We start from the raw sequence: 13,112 nt of genomic DNA on the forward strand, positions 1-13,112 counted from the left end.
ATTGATTCCTCACGGTCACACCTGCTGCATAGTAATTTACCTCTAAATGGTGTTATGTCGGCATGAAGATAGAGGAGTTTGTTTGATTCTTTGTTAAGCTGTTGATTGACGTGCAGAAGTGCACAGCACACGCTATGCTTTGAGTGAGAGGTCGGTGGTTAAATAAAGAGCCTGGTTAAACAAACTTCCTAAATATCAGTAAAGCACCTTAATCAAAATTCTGCCTCAGTATGATTTGAAGTGTTAGAGTGGATTTTTTTGACAACAGCATGAACCTTTCATTTTTTTCCTTTTTTTAATAAGAGAAATTTACATTTGAAAGCAGTAAGTTTCTGGTAAAATACATGGTGTTTATATTGTAGAGTAAAATAGCTTAGGCAGCAGTGAGCTATGTGCAAAAGATGGACAGATGAACATTGTCTATGCAGAATATCTCATAATACTCTGACAGAATCTACTGGATATGTGTGTATTAGAGACAGCATGGTAGGGAGCAAGATGGGGTGTACTTTCAGTCTGAGTGTACTTTCAGTCTGATTGTACCAATGCATGCTTGGAGAAGTGCTGTGTGCAGAATTTTTAAGAGCAAAAAGTGAAGTATGTTTATGTGATAGTTCACCTTTGCAATCTCGGTTCTCGCCTGCATACAAAGCGATTGTATAATATGACAATAGAAACCTGCATTCTACTTCCCTTTCTCCTAGTTTGTGTTTGGTAGACAAGTTTTTTTTTTTTTTTTGGTGACAAGAGACAATATTTACAGCATTAAATTTACTATTGGAAGACAGTCATCTGAAGAAGTTTCATTTCCCAAGGGAGTTTCTGAGATCTTTTTACTCTACCATCAGTGGTGCCAAGTGGCCCTAATCATAGAACAGCAAATTAATCAGGAATACGTAGATGGGAACAAGACAGCATTACATGATCTGCTGGTTGAGTATTTTGAGATTGAATGTAATTTAAAGTGTTATATATTGATTTAGCTATTGGTTTGTCTTCTCAGTGATTGAATATCTTTCTATCCTTCCTCACTGACTTTTGTACATGTACCTGTCGGATGAGTAGTCTGATAGCGATGGCAGCCTGAATAGCCGCTCCCAGTCAGTGCCCAGCCTGGAACCTGGCAGAGGCCTACTACGTGCCAAGAGTCCTCAGCCTGTTTGGGACACAACTACAGAGGTCCAGTCCCAGTCTCAATTCAGGCGGGTCAAGAGCCCCTCACCCAACAGAGATAAGATGGCGACCAGCAAGTTGTCTGAAGTGCCCAAGATGCCGGAGCGCTTCAAAAGCCCTGAGCCTTCTCAAGCTCCCTTGAGTCCTGAACCTTTTTTGAATGGAGAAAGCAAAGTGAATGGTGCTCTCAATGGTAGTGTCAAGACTACTGCAAGTGCCAGCCAGCCAGAGCTCACAGAGGACTTGCAGGGTGGGACCCGTAAGAAGGTGGTGAAGGTGGTGCGCAGGGTGGTTAGGAGGGTACTTCCTACTGAAGAAGACAGAGCAACAATCCCTGCAACCATGTCCCCGGAACCACCTAAACCAGTTTTAGAACCACCAAAACCTGAACCAGCATCTGTACCAAAAGTCGTGAAAGTGCCTGTGTTCTCCTTCAAACATGATACTATAAAGAAGGAAGAAAGAGATGATATCTCTGCTGGACTGACTAACTTGATGACACGAGGCAGGACCAGGGAACCTCGTCATCGGATCCGCAATAATGAGCCTGCTGAAAAAGAGGATGTAAAACCTGTAGAGAAGTCTGAAGAGAAGGACATTTCTGAACCAGCACAGAATAAAACTTTGCCGAAACTAGAGGCCTCTCAGGCTCTAAAACTAGAGCAACAGACTTCAGCTACTGCTACTACCTCAACAACACATAAGTCTCCTGTTTCACCACCAGTAGGGTTCATCCCAGCCTCCAAACCCAATCCACTCTCTCCCCCATCAGGATTTGTTTCTACACCAAAACCCCTAGGATTTGTCCCAATCTCAAAACCACCTTCTCTTTCCCCTCCAGCAGGCTTTATTCCTGCTCCAAAACCTTCTCCTATGACCCCTTCTGGATTTGTTCCTATAGCTCCTACCGTTTCTCCACCTTCAGCTCCTATTCCAGATCCCAAAACATTGCCCCATATCCCCAGTTCTACACCTGCTGTCCCAGCTGCTAACTTTGCTCCAACCGCTCCTGGTAAATCCAACACCCTTAACCCCCCCGCCCTCAAAACAGATCCATTTGCCCCTCCATCAGGGTTCATTCCTACTCATAAACAGATGTCTATGAAGAAACCAGAGGTATTGATCACAGTGATTACTTGGCTGCATGGATTGCTGTGTGAGGAGTGCACTAATGTGTATGCCGTGTACCCACTAGCACTACTGTGTTCCACCTTATATTCTCCTTCATCTTATATTCAAATTTTAGCTGGTTGCATTGTTTCTTTTTTGCTCAAAACACTTTACCTGCATGTTTCCTTGTGGTTTGTAGAGTTCTTACTAGAACCAGGAAGTATGACAATATTAGCCCGGTTCTGTCAACACTGCATTGGCTCCCTATTAAACACTGTATACATTTTAAAATATTGCTGATTACTTACAAAGCACTAAATGGTTTAGCTCCCCAGGACTTGAGCGAGCTCTTAACGCATTATAGTCCTTCACGTCTATTGCGAGTAGATGCTTGAACTTGTGTTCAATACAGTATAGTTTTGTGGACGTTGGATGGTTGGTTTGGTTCTATACATGGAATTTAAGACCAGAAGAAACTGGTGAACTAATTTGTGTCTGGTTGCATGGTTACTGACGTCAATCCCTTAAACGACTTGACTTTTGTGACACTGTGTGTGGTTTGGATGTGATATGTAAAGGTGAAGACGGCCGAACGTATTCCACCAACTCCAGCAGGGAGACCTTCTCCTGGAAGCATTTCTAAACCCACTCTACCAACCTTGTCTAAAAAGGTGTGTTCATGCTGCAGTGGTTAGACATGCCTGTTAAGTTCTCCAGGAAGGGAATGCAGCATGGCTAACATAAACACTTGTGACTTTGCTTGCTTTCAACCATGTTCTGTGTAGTGCTTTTACAATTTATCCTTTGAATAAATTGGTGTTGGCTACTTTACATAACATTTCTCAATAACAAAGTCATGTGCATAGTCCGAGTTAGACTCACCTCTTCTTGGTGGTCTGACCTATAGGAGAGTCCGCCACTGAGTCCCACTGATGAAGCACAGAGACGGCTGGAGAGGATCTTCGCTGCATCTGTAATGCCTATCCATTCCTCCTCTTCCTCTCTTCACTTATCTTGTCTTCATTCCTTCTTCTTTGTCTTTCATCTCTCTCTCTCTCTCTCTGTCTCTCTCTCTGTCTCTCTCTCTCTCTCTCTCTCTCTCTCTCTCTCTCTCTCAAATGCTTTATCCAGTATGTGTCTCTCACTGCACTGGCTGTAGGCCTATAAATAAAGCACTTTAAAGCCTGAAAGTGTTTATGCTGACTGAGTACTCATGGGGAAATAGTTTAATACACTACATTGTTAATGAGGAAAATGGATTTTAAGGACATTAATGTGAGCATAGTGACTACATAGTGCCTTCACATCTAATGATTCTTAACTCTGTCTCTTTAAAAATAATTTATGGCTTCATTCCAAACTCTAGTGAACTGCCTAGCTAGACACTGTGAATGCAGTTCCAAAAATCCCTTTTAAAAATAGCTGTAGGCAAAGTTTTAAACAAGCTAGCCTAAGACAAAAAAACATCTGACGATTTGTGTAGTGTTTTATCCCCCAATGGTTTCTGATCCCTGTTAAACAAAAAGATTTAATTAAAATTTAAAGTAGAGAAGTTAAAATTTAAAATAGAAACCCAATTAAAAATGGCAGACAATTTTAAAGAGAAACACTTAATTTTTGTATTTTTCAGAATAAAATTAATGTTCATTTAAAAAAAAAAAAAAAAAAAAAAACCTTTAAAAACTATTTACCCAACTTTGTATTTATGCCATGCATTTTTTTGTGCATAGAGCATGGTTAGCTTAGTGACATATGGTGATGCCAAGCTACGTTTTCTCTATGTGCTATTTGTATGTTGTGTTTGAGTGACCATTGCTGCCTCATATAGAGGGTTTCAATTCAATCATTTTCAAGACATAATTTTAGGATGCTCCCTTAGAGGGTAGCTGCCTATGTAGAGAGTTTACTACAAGGCAACTCACTAGGTTTTGGAGTAGAGCTTGTATTGATTTATGTATTATGGGTTGCTCTGATATTACAAGACCCACCAAATAGATGTTTTTTCCTCTCTGAAATACTTCTAAAACTCTGATGTCTACTGAGCTTAGAGGCTGTTGTTTTTGATAAGTCTCTTAAACCCCATGTCTGTTTTTATTACCGGTCCTGTCCTATTTATCACAATTTCATGCACTTTTTCCATTTGCCATGTGGTGCATTACAACTTTAGTATCTAGCAAACAGGTTTTTATGGTTCAGGCATGCCCATCTCACCTCCATGTGCCTGCTGTCCTTTCATCTGTGGGTACATGTCTCATCTTTACCTCTCTCTCTCATCCACTGCTGTCTCTGTGGCTGACTGTGATTGTTTGGCTGGCTGGTGTAGCTGGAACCTGTGGCCAGTGCCTCTGCGTCGTCTCAGGTACAGGGCTCTTCCCCCACTGTGCCCCTCCATGGCTTGGCCGGAGTGTGTGCTCGTGTGGCCTGTTGGAGTGTAAGCCCTCTGTTCCTCTTTCTAACTCACCCACCCACCCTCATTCATGACTATGCTTTTGTGTTTGCATTATCAACTTTTTTTGTGCCAAAAATAGATGTTTACATTTTCTATCAAGATTTATGACTTGATAAATGATAAATATGTTGGTAGTTTGGCTAACTGAACCCCATTGTTTAAATATCATATCTTTGATATAAGGATTGCCTGCTTGTTCATTGCTTATGAATGATCATTTTAAGCCAGTGTTTTTGCAGCGCATGGTGGCTCAGGGTTAACTGTAACTGAATGAAAAATAAATTAGGGCAATATGTTAGTGAATTTGCTTCTGCTGTCCAGATGATCAACTTATAAGTGAACAGCAGTGGATAAGCCTTCTGATTGAAGACTTTGATTTATGAGCGTTGCCTGTTGCTGTCTCATGCCTCAGGCTCTGAATATTTTCTGATTTATGCATTGCCTCATATCACTAACATAGTGTCTTTATAAATCCTTACATCACCTTGCATCACCTCTGTGTGTTGTGTAACCATGCTGTTGTTGTTTGTATCAATCGTATATTTTCAGAGATTCTTATTTCATTTTTAATATCTATACTCTCATACACCATGTGGAACTTTAATAAAATAATTTAATGCAGATGTAGAAATCCACTACATGGGTGAATCACATGAAATTATGAATAATTGCATGTAATTATATATAATTAATTATTACATATATTATTATATAAATTATGGATTATATATATATATATATAGAGAGAGAGAGAGAGAGGTTAATTATGACCTATTCTTGGCAGGTTTGATGAGATTCTCCCTGCTGAATGTTTATTTCATACCCATTACCTCCCAGAGTGTAACCAGTGCCTTATATCACATGATCAATAACCCTTTTTATTCACAGGATGCTTTAGATGCTCTGTGTGGAGCTGAGGCAGGCTATTAAATTGATAAATGAGTGTGTTTTTGAGAGATGCCCATTATAAAGTGTTATGATGTCTAACGCTGCTCTTGCCCCCTCATGCTGGCCTGCCGTCTCACAGGGACAGGTGGAGGAGGATCCCGTGGCAATCCTAAAGGCAGACCATGCTGCTGCCGCCCAGCCTAAGGTCTGCTTTCTGCTGTGTGTGTACTGTAGTTCACCTGCCTAATCCCACCCTTGACCTATTGTGTCAAACTTGCCCTTGTGTTGTGGAGTGTTGTGTTCGCACCCATCCCATTTCATCGACAACACAAAGACCCCAGCCGTAGAGCCCATAATTATAAAGCACTCAGATGGAAAAACATAACAGCAAAACAGACAATCTGTCAAATAGTAATATGGGTTCATCTAACATTTTAATAGCATCGGATTGTTATTAACTTGCACTGACAGTGGTTGTGCTGTAGTGTTTCCTACCCTTCTCATGTGCCACTGTACTTGTAGAGTGTACTGGTTTATCTACAATCATAACATTGTATACTAACCAAACATCAGAGGATAGAAGCATGTGAACTGGAATACAACTCCATCCCATCAATGGATCAACTGATATACTATCTCTCACTGTCAGCCCTTCACAGTGGGAGAGTTCATGTTCAGACCCGTGTGTGTAGGTCAAGCATGAGTGCAGTGGAATCAGACATGCCCAGACAACCAGAACATTGGGCTTGTAATCTGACCCCGTCCATCATTTGAAGCCCGAGTTGGCTTCATCTACACCTGCGGTTCAACTCACCCCATCTTGCATGACAGCCCACAGCATTTCAAGCTTATTTCCCACTATAGACGTTGGGAAACGATGCTTTTTTTGGCTGATCTGGGACCTGTTTTTACCTTAATAGTTATTCTGTTAGCAGACGTCTCAGATCAGGGTTAACATACCATTTTTGTGTCATTAAGTGATAGCAGTCCTTTTCCCATAAGTGTGGACTAATGCATGCTGTGGATTTGAAGCGTTGGTGATGTTTCTGGTCAAAGGCCTGTGTAAAGTCACAAATAATGAGTTGTTCACCATTAATGGCTGGTGTTGGTCTCTTCACAGGTGAAAACAGAGGAGCAGATAGCTGCAGAGCAAGCATGGTATGGCTCGGAGAAAGTGTGGCTGGTCCACAAGGATGGATTCTCTCTCGGTTAGTACAAAAACCATGCAAATTGAACTCTATATCACTCAAACTGTGTTATTTTAAGTTTAAGACAACATGAAATGGCATTCTCTGCTCATTTAACTCCTGTGTGAATAAGAATATTCAGCTAGAGTAGAAGAGAGAGTCATTTTAGAGATGGAGAACATTACATTTCGATGAAAGACTATGGAAACATTTTCTATTGTGCACTTACGTTTTGCATAAAATAACACCAGGGACATTTATTAAGAAAGGAAATAGTCCATTTTTAGATTTTCTGTCATTTTTAACTTAATGCGAGATTCATAACTATTAAATTAAGGAGTGATTTAACAGCACTACAATATTAGAAGTCTATTGTAATTTTGTTCCACAATGATGTTTTGTGCAGTTACTCAGAAATAAAAACGTTATGTTCTCTGGTATTCTCACAGCTACAGTGGTGAAGACGGAGACAGGCAGTCTACCAGAGGGGAAAGTAAAAATCAAACTGGAGCATGATGGGACAGTACTGGACGTGGACGAGGATGATGTAGAAAAGGTCAGTTTTGCAGGCTTATTGTGTCCATCTAAATGAAGGTTAAAGATCTTATTGTGAACAATTCATCCGTGCATTTTTCACTATTTCCGTTACGTTTTTATAATTAAAATATAATTTATTACGATTTGTTTCACAAACAAACAGTTCTTGCTTCATTTTGAGTTGAAAATGACTGATTCAGTGAGTTCATCATTCTATCTGATTCTAACTCTGAAGAGATTCAGTGTATGATTTGTTAGACTTAATCATACTGCAGTGTTTCCCACAGGATTTTGTAAAATCATAGAAACTGTGGTAGGTGGACCAAGCTTTTATTTTGGCGGAAAACAAGTCTACAAACGCATCCCATTACAAATCTAGTGAAATGCTGTAATTGTCAACTATGCAAATGTGAAAATAATGCTTAACTGGTGCCTGTTATATTCCCAAATGCACGCTAAACTCAGCACATGCACAGATTAAGTTCACAGTCTTTATTCATTCACTGCGAACTGACTGAGACGTGGAGCTAATAACGCTAATTTCTCTTTGCGCAGCGCAGTCAGACAGTCTTTTGTGATTTGATATGGACACAATTTTAGTTTGTTTGACATCAATGGCGCAAAACACGATATTAAAGACACACATTCTACTTGACGAATGTGGCTGGACTCCACAAATAAATCAATGTATTGGAAACACTGACCTGCTTACTACACCAGTCATGCTGTGCTGGTTTTTGAGTGCTGCCAGGAAATAGAATAGAAAACATGCACTGCACGATCTCATCTAATTTCATCACTTACAGTTCAGATTGCAGACTTGCAATGGAAAACAATGATTCCTTTCACCGTGGCACTGTGGATTCAAAACCAGAATAGATGTGTATTTTAATGAACCTTAAGGTTCGCAGGGCTCGTCCACAGGATTATTTGCAGAACTCTGCTTCTATCTGGCCTGATTCCAGAGGGTTAGGCATGCACAGGTGGGCCCTGGGTACATGGGTGGGAGAAATTGAAGACAGGATATGGGTCATAGAGAAACAGGTGGGATTTGGCCCAATTTTTTTTAAATGGACAGATTGACTAATATAGACACATTCAAGTCTAATAGAATAGTTTGGGAGGTCAGCGCTGCCATTTTCAGAGTTTGTACTATTAAGCCTTGATGAGACATATGTTGGGAGATATTATTGATTCACTTCCTGCCTGGCACAGTCGCTTAATTTGCATACCCCCCGGTGAAGGCCATCTTGAAGCTGATGATTTCCATAATGTCAAGGCTGACCTCAAATCAAACTTTTGAACCATCTGTTCAATTAATTGCAAAGCTTGATCCAGAGATGAGCTTGACAAGTTTTAAATTGCATTAAACACTTGGCATGAAGTCTTGAGGCTATTATGGTTGAGGCACCTCAATTTAAAACCTCTCACTCTCTTTTTTTTGTTGCCATATTAAGGAATTTTTTGACTCTTCCCATTCTTGCTTTCTTGCAATTTATGACCTTTAACATTTTAAACCCCTCAACCCAGGCGAACCCGCCGTCATTTGACCGCTGCGAGGACTTGGCAGCTCTGGTCTATCTGAATGAGTCCAGTGTCATGCATTCTCTGCGCCAGCGCTATGGAGGAAACCTAAACCATACACACGCTGGACCCAACATGGTGATCATCAACCCTATCAGTGCCCCCTCCATGTACTCGGAGAAGGTGAGAGCCCTTGCATGTTATCTTTCACACTCCTCGCATCCAAATTAGCTTACTTCTCTACTATATAGTATCCGAAGACAGAATATTCATGTGACAGAAGGTGGAAAATACTCACATAACCATCTATTTCTTAATTAAATGCATTATTTCATGACAGTATGTGATTATGGACGAAGCTATTCACTGTGGCAGCAATGCATTATGGGTACTATATTTTATACAACCTCACAACCCTTCATTGGTTAAACGCAATAGGAAATGGGCAGCAGAAAGCTGCTAATGAGCTTTATTGGATTTCATGCAAGATAAAGTACCAGCCATAAATTTTTTCGCAATCCAGAAGCACAATTCATTTGGTCATCTGTCCTAATTAAGTAAGTATCTGTCCTAATAGCTGAAACTATGATATATATGAAGATGTTATTGTACTTGTGCCTGAGAGACATTCGCACCAACTCTCTTTTCAAATTAACAGCTATTGATTTCCTTTCATTGGAAAATTTATGTTTATGGGGTTACATTTGAGGCTTTCATTATTGACTTTTCTGTTGTACAGAAAATAAATGCTCTGTAACAAATTAAGATTCTTAGATTATTAACTTGGCCTAATGTTTTTCGGGTGTGTTATAAGTTTATTTTTTCTCTGTGTCATTTCAGGTGATGCACATGTTCAAAGGCTGTCGACGGGAGGACACAGCCCCTCATATATATGCAGTAGCCCAGTCTGCCTACCGAAACCTTTTGACAACAAGACAGGACCAGTCCATTGTGCTTCTGGGAAAGAGTGGCAGTGGCAAGACCACAAACTGCCAGCATTTAGTCCAGTACCTGGTGTCCATCGCTGGCAGCACCGGAAAGATTTTTACTGGTACATTCTCTCACCCACCAATTAACCCACCTATCCATTCACCCACCCACCCACTCACCAACCCTCTCACCCACTGACCCACCCACCCACACACCCACCCATTCACCCACCGACCCACTCACTCAACAACCCACACACCTATTCACCCACCCATACACTCATTAACCCATTCACCCACCAACCCATTCACCCACTCACCCGAGCCTAGAAAAACAATATACCTTAAGAATTGCTAATTTTGGCCAATATAATATCATTGAGCAGTTCCATTTTTATCTTTTTATTATTTCACCATGTGCTTGAAAAGTTTGAACAACCTGTGGTAAAGGGTGAATGGAAGGGTGTCATGTGGTCACTGGAAATGGGCTCGTACAGCGTGGCGAGAGTGAGAAAGCTGGAAAGAGGGTGACAGATGAGGGCTGTGCTAATGATGCCCACTAAAGCACTCTGATAATTAGCCGTCATCAAGGCCTGCTCAGCCCCTGCTTGGTCAATAATGACCTAATGAAGACTACAGTGCTCATCAACTATACCATTAAAGAGGCCGTGATGTTATCTGCATGTGTTCAACTCTGAATGCAAGAGCCTCTCTTCTAGTGTGGTCACATTAAGGAGTGAGTCCTTAACAGTTAAATACTAATGTGTGTCTCCTCCAGCTGAGAAATGGCAAGCGGTCTACACAATCCTAGAGGCCTTTGGAAACAGTGCCACCTCCATGAACAATAACGCAAGCCGCTTTTCCCAGATCGTCTCGCTGGATTTTGACCAGGCTGGTCAGGTAGCCTCTGCCTCCATCCAGGTTTGTGGATATACATTGTACTGGGTCATATCTAAATAATGCACATTTTTATAAATAATAATAATAATAAAAAAAAATCTCTGCCCACCCTGTCATCATTATTTCCCCATTTGTTAAAGTAATTTTCAGTTTCATAAATAATATTGATAAAACAATTTGAAATTTAATGAACACTTATATTAATTAGCTGTCTTGTAAATTGTTTTAAATAATAATATGGTATCATCTTAATAGTTTTAATCATATATTCATTATTAATATTTAAAAAAGCTACCCATTTTGTGCAATAGTACCCCTACTGTAATTACATAATTGTTTGTTCTGTTCAGTTGTAAAGTTGTGTTAACTTTATACATTTTATAACTCATGAATTTCTTTCTTTTATATATAGACCATGTTGCTGGAGAAGCTGAGGGTGGTGAAACGACCAGAGACTGAGTCCACTTTTAATGTCTTTTACTACATGATGGCAGGAGCAGACAGCACAGTCAGGTGAACTCAGCATAATTTTATGCAGATTGAAACCAGTGTACTTTTGCTATTTAATTTTCTATTTTATTTTGTCTGAGAAAGCTTTCAGAGCTCTCAGAAGCTTGCACTATTGAAGCCATCTGTATATTGACTGTATGATTTAATAGCTTGACTGTATTTCCATTTTCCCGCAGAACGGAGTTGCATTTTAACCACTTTGCAGAGAACAGTGCTTTTGGGATTGTGCCTCAATCTAAGGTTAGTTTTAAATAGATGGAGTTTGCCAGCAGCAGAGACAAAATCATTTAAAAAATATTTCGTTTTTTAAAATATTTGAATTCCCATTTAATATTCTGTGTGTGTGTGTGTGTGTGTGTGTACACAGCCTGAGGACAAGCAAAAGGCATCACAGCAGTTTACTAAACTGCAGGCAGCTATGAAGGTGCTGGGCATTTCCTCTGATGAACAGAAAGCTCTGTGGCTCATCCTTGGCGCCATATATCATCTTGGAGCTGCAGGGGCCACCAAAGGTAATGCTGCACTGTGGTGCATCATGGAGTTACTTTCAAACAAACCCAAGTCACCAATAAGCATAAACCCCCTTAGCAAAGCAAAGCATATTTAACCCCCTTTAAGCCCTGCACGGCTGTCTCAGTGCTAATTTAGTTCACAGAAGTATTCGACAGCTTTCTCTTTACACATCAGAACTGGAGAGCATTAATGAGATGAAGCATTTAAAGTGCCTAACAAGCACAGAAACAGAGTTTATTAATTAAGGCCGTCTTACTGTCTGCTTACTGAGCTCAAACAGAGAGCAGACAAGCAGCTCAGGAAACAGTTTGATGCTGAGGAGTTTCGAGATATGTGTGTTTCTTTAGCTCTAATGAGGATGGATGGCTCAGTATTCACAGTCAGTGATATCACTTCCTCCTCTTGCAGTCAGATGTGGATGTATTAATTAACCTTTTAACCACCAGGCTCCAAACTGGACTATCTACATGCTGTCTTCTATAGTCCACATTCATGGCAAAATTTCTGGAAATTAATTAAATCATCATGAAAATTTCCTTTTTTAAAATTTTTTAGTTGTTCTTAGCTCTAAAACATTTCTTTTACTATAAATTGCTCATTTTGTGAGTGAAATTTCTATAAAATGATTATTTATAAACAATTATCCGGTAATTGGTTTGAGAACCCTTGATGTGTGTAGGGGCTTGAATTTGAATACATGGCCTTCTGTCTGTCTTGATTTATATGCGATGTGTTTGTTGCTGATATATTGTCACTGCAGTCACTGAGTTCCTCGGTGTCTGCAATGCATCCATTCGTTCTAGTCTGGTACTTTCTCTTGTACCTGCATGCCTTCCCTGTATCTCTTTCAGACAAATGCGGCTGGGAAAGCCTTATTTCTCACAGGAATTACTAATACTGCTTCAGTTTCCTGAGGTGGTACTGAAGACTAACATTACCTGACACTAAACGTAACAACTGATAAAGCTTTTTTTGTTTGTTTGTTTGTTTTTTTAGCAACAAGTTCAGGACACTGCCTTAAATGTTTATAAGACATCTTTGTCTCGAGTCACTCAGTTGTACCTGGCTGTTCATACAGCAGGGGGCAGTGCAGTTCTACCTTATTTTGTTCTGTCTGGGAACTGTATTTTACTTTGGTCAAGTCTGATGTTATTCTTCTCAGTACAGGCAAGTACGTTCTGGTAAAAGACTGTAAAATATTTATTTCACAACAACAGCTCGATATACACTATCTTTCAGACAGCAGAGGCATTTATAATGATAAGTACAATTTTCTATTTCAAAATAAAGTCTGTTCTTTTGAACTAATTATGTTTTTTACTGTTTTTTTGATCAAATAAAGGCAGTCTTGGTGGTGTTTCAAAAACATAAAAAAAAACTCAAACTTTTGGA

The 13,112-nt window shown here is 39.9% G+C and overlaps 1 protein-coding gene across 6 annotated transcripts in view; it reads left to right on the forward strand.

The window, feature by feature from the left end:
* myo18ab (myosin XVIIIA b) overlaps positions 1 to 13,112 on the forward strand; it is a 106,542-nt gene that overhangs the window by 36,169 nt on the left and 57,261 nt on the right. For 3 of the 6 annotated variants that reach the window (XM_079885568.1, XM_079885569.1, XM_079885571.1), the window contains exons 3-10: positions 6,741 to 6,828; positions 7,257 to 7,363; positions 8,875 to 9,051; positions 9,709 to 9,919; positions 10,576 to 10,718; positions 11,110 to 11,210; positions 11,384 to 11,447; positions 11,575 to 11,719. In XM_079885568.1, the coding sequence (XP_079741694.1) occupies positions 6,741 to 6,828; positions 7,257 to 7,363; positions 8,875 to 9,051; positions 9,709 to 9,919; positions 10,576 to 10,718; positions 11,110 to 11,210; positions 11,384 to 11,447; positions 11,575 to 11,719 (1,036 nt within the window). Of the gene's footprint in view, positions 1 to 1,065; positions 2,290 to 2,861; positions 2,955 to 3,190; positions 3,257 to 4,606; positions 4,715 to 5,759; positions 5,826 to 6,740; positions 6,829 to 7,256; positions 7,364 to 8,874; positions 9,052 to 9,708; positions 9,920 to 10,575; positions 10,719 to 11,109; positions 11,211 to 11,383; positions 11,448 to 11,574; positions 11,720 to 13,112 lie in introns of all 6 variants that reach the window. The other 3 variants (XM_079885566.1, XM_079885567.1, XM_079885570.1) reach the window with 2 other exon arrangements.

The sequence above is a fragment of the Squalius cephalus genome (genome assembly GCF_949319135.1).
Source record: "Squalius cephalus genome assembly, chromosome: 11".
Taxonomy (NCBI): Eukaryota; Metazoa; Chordata; class Actinopteri; order Cypriniformes; family Leuciscidae; genus Squalius; species Squalius cephalus.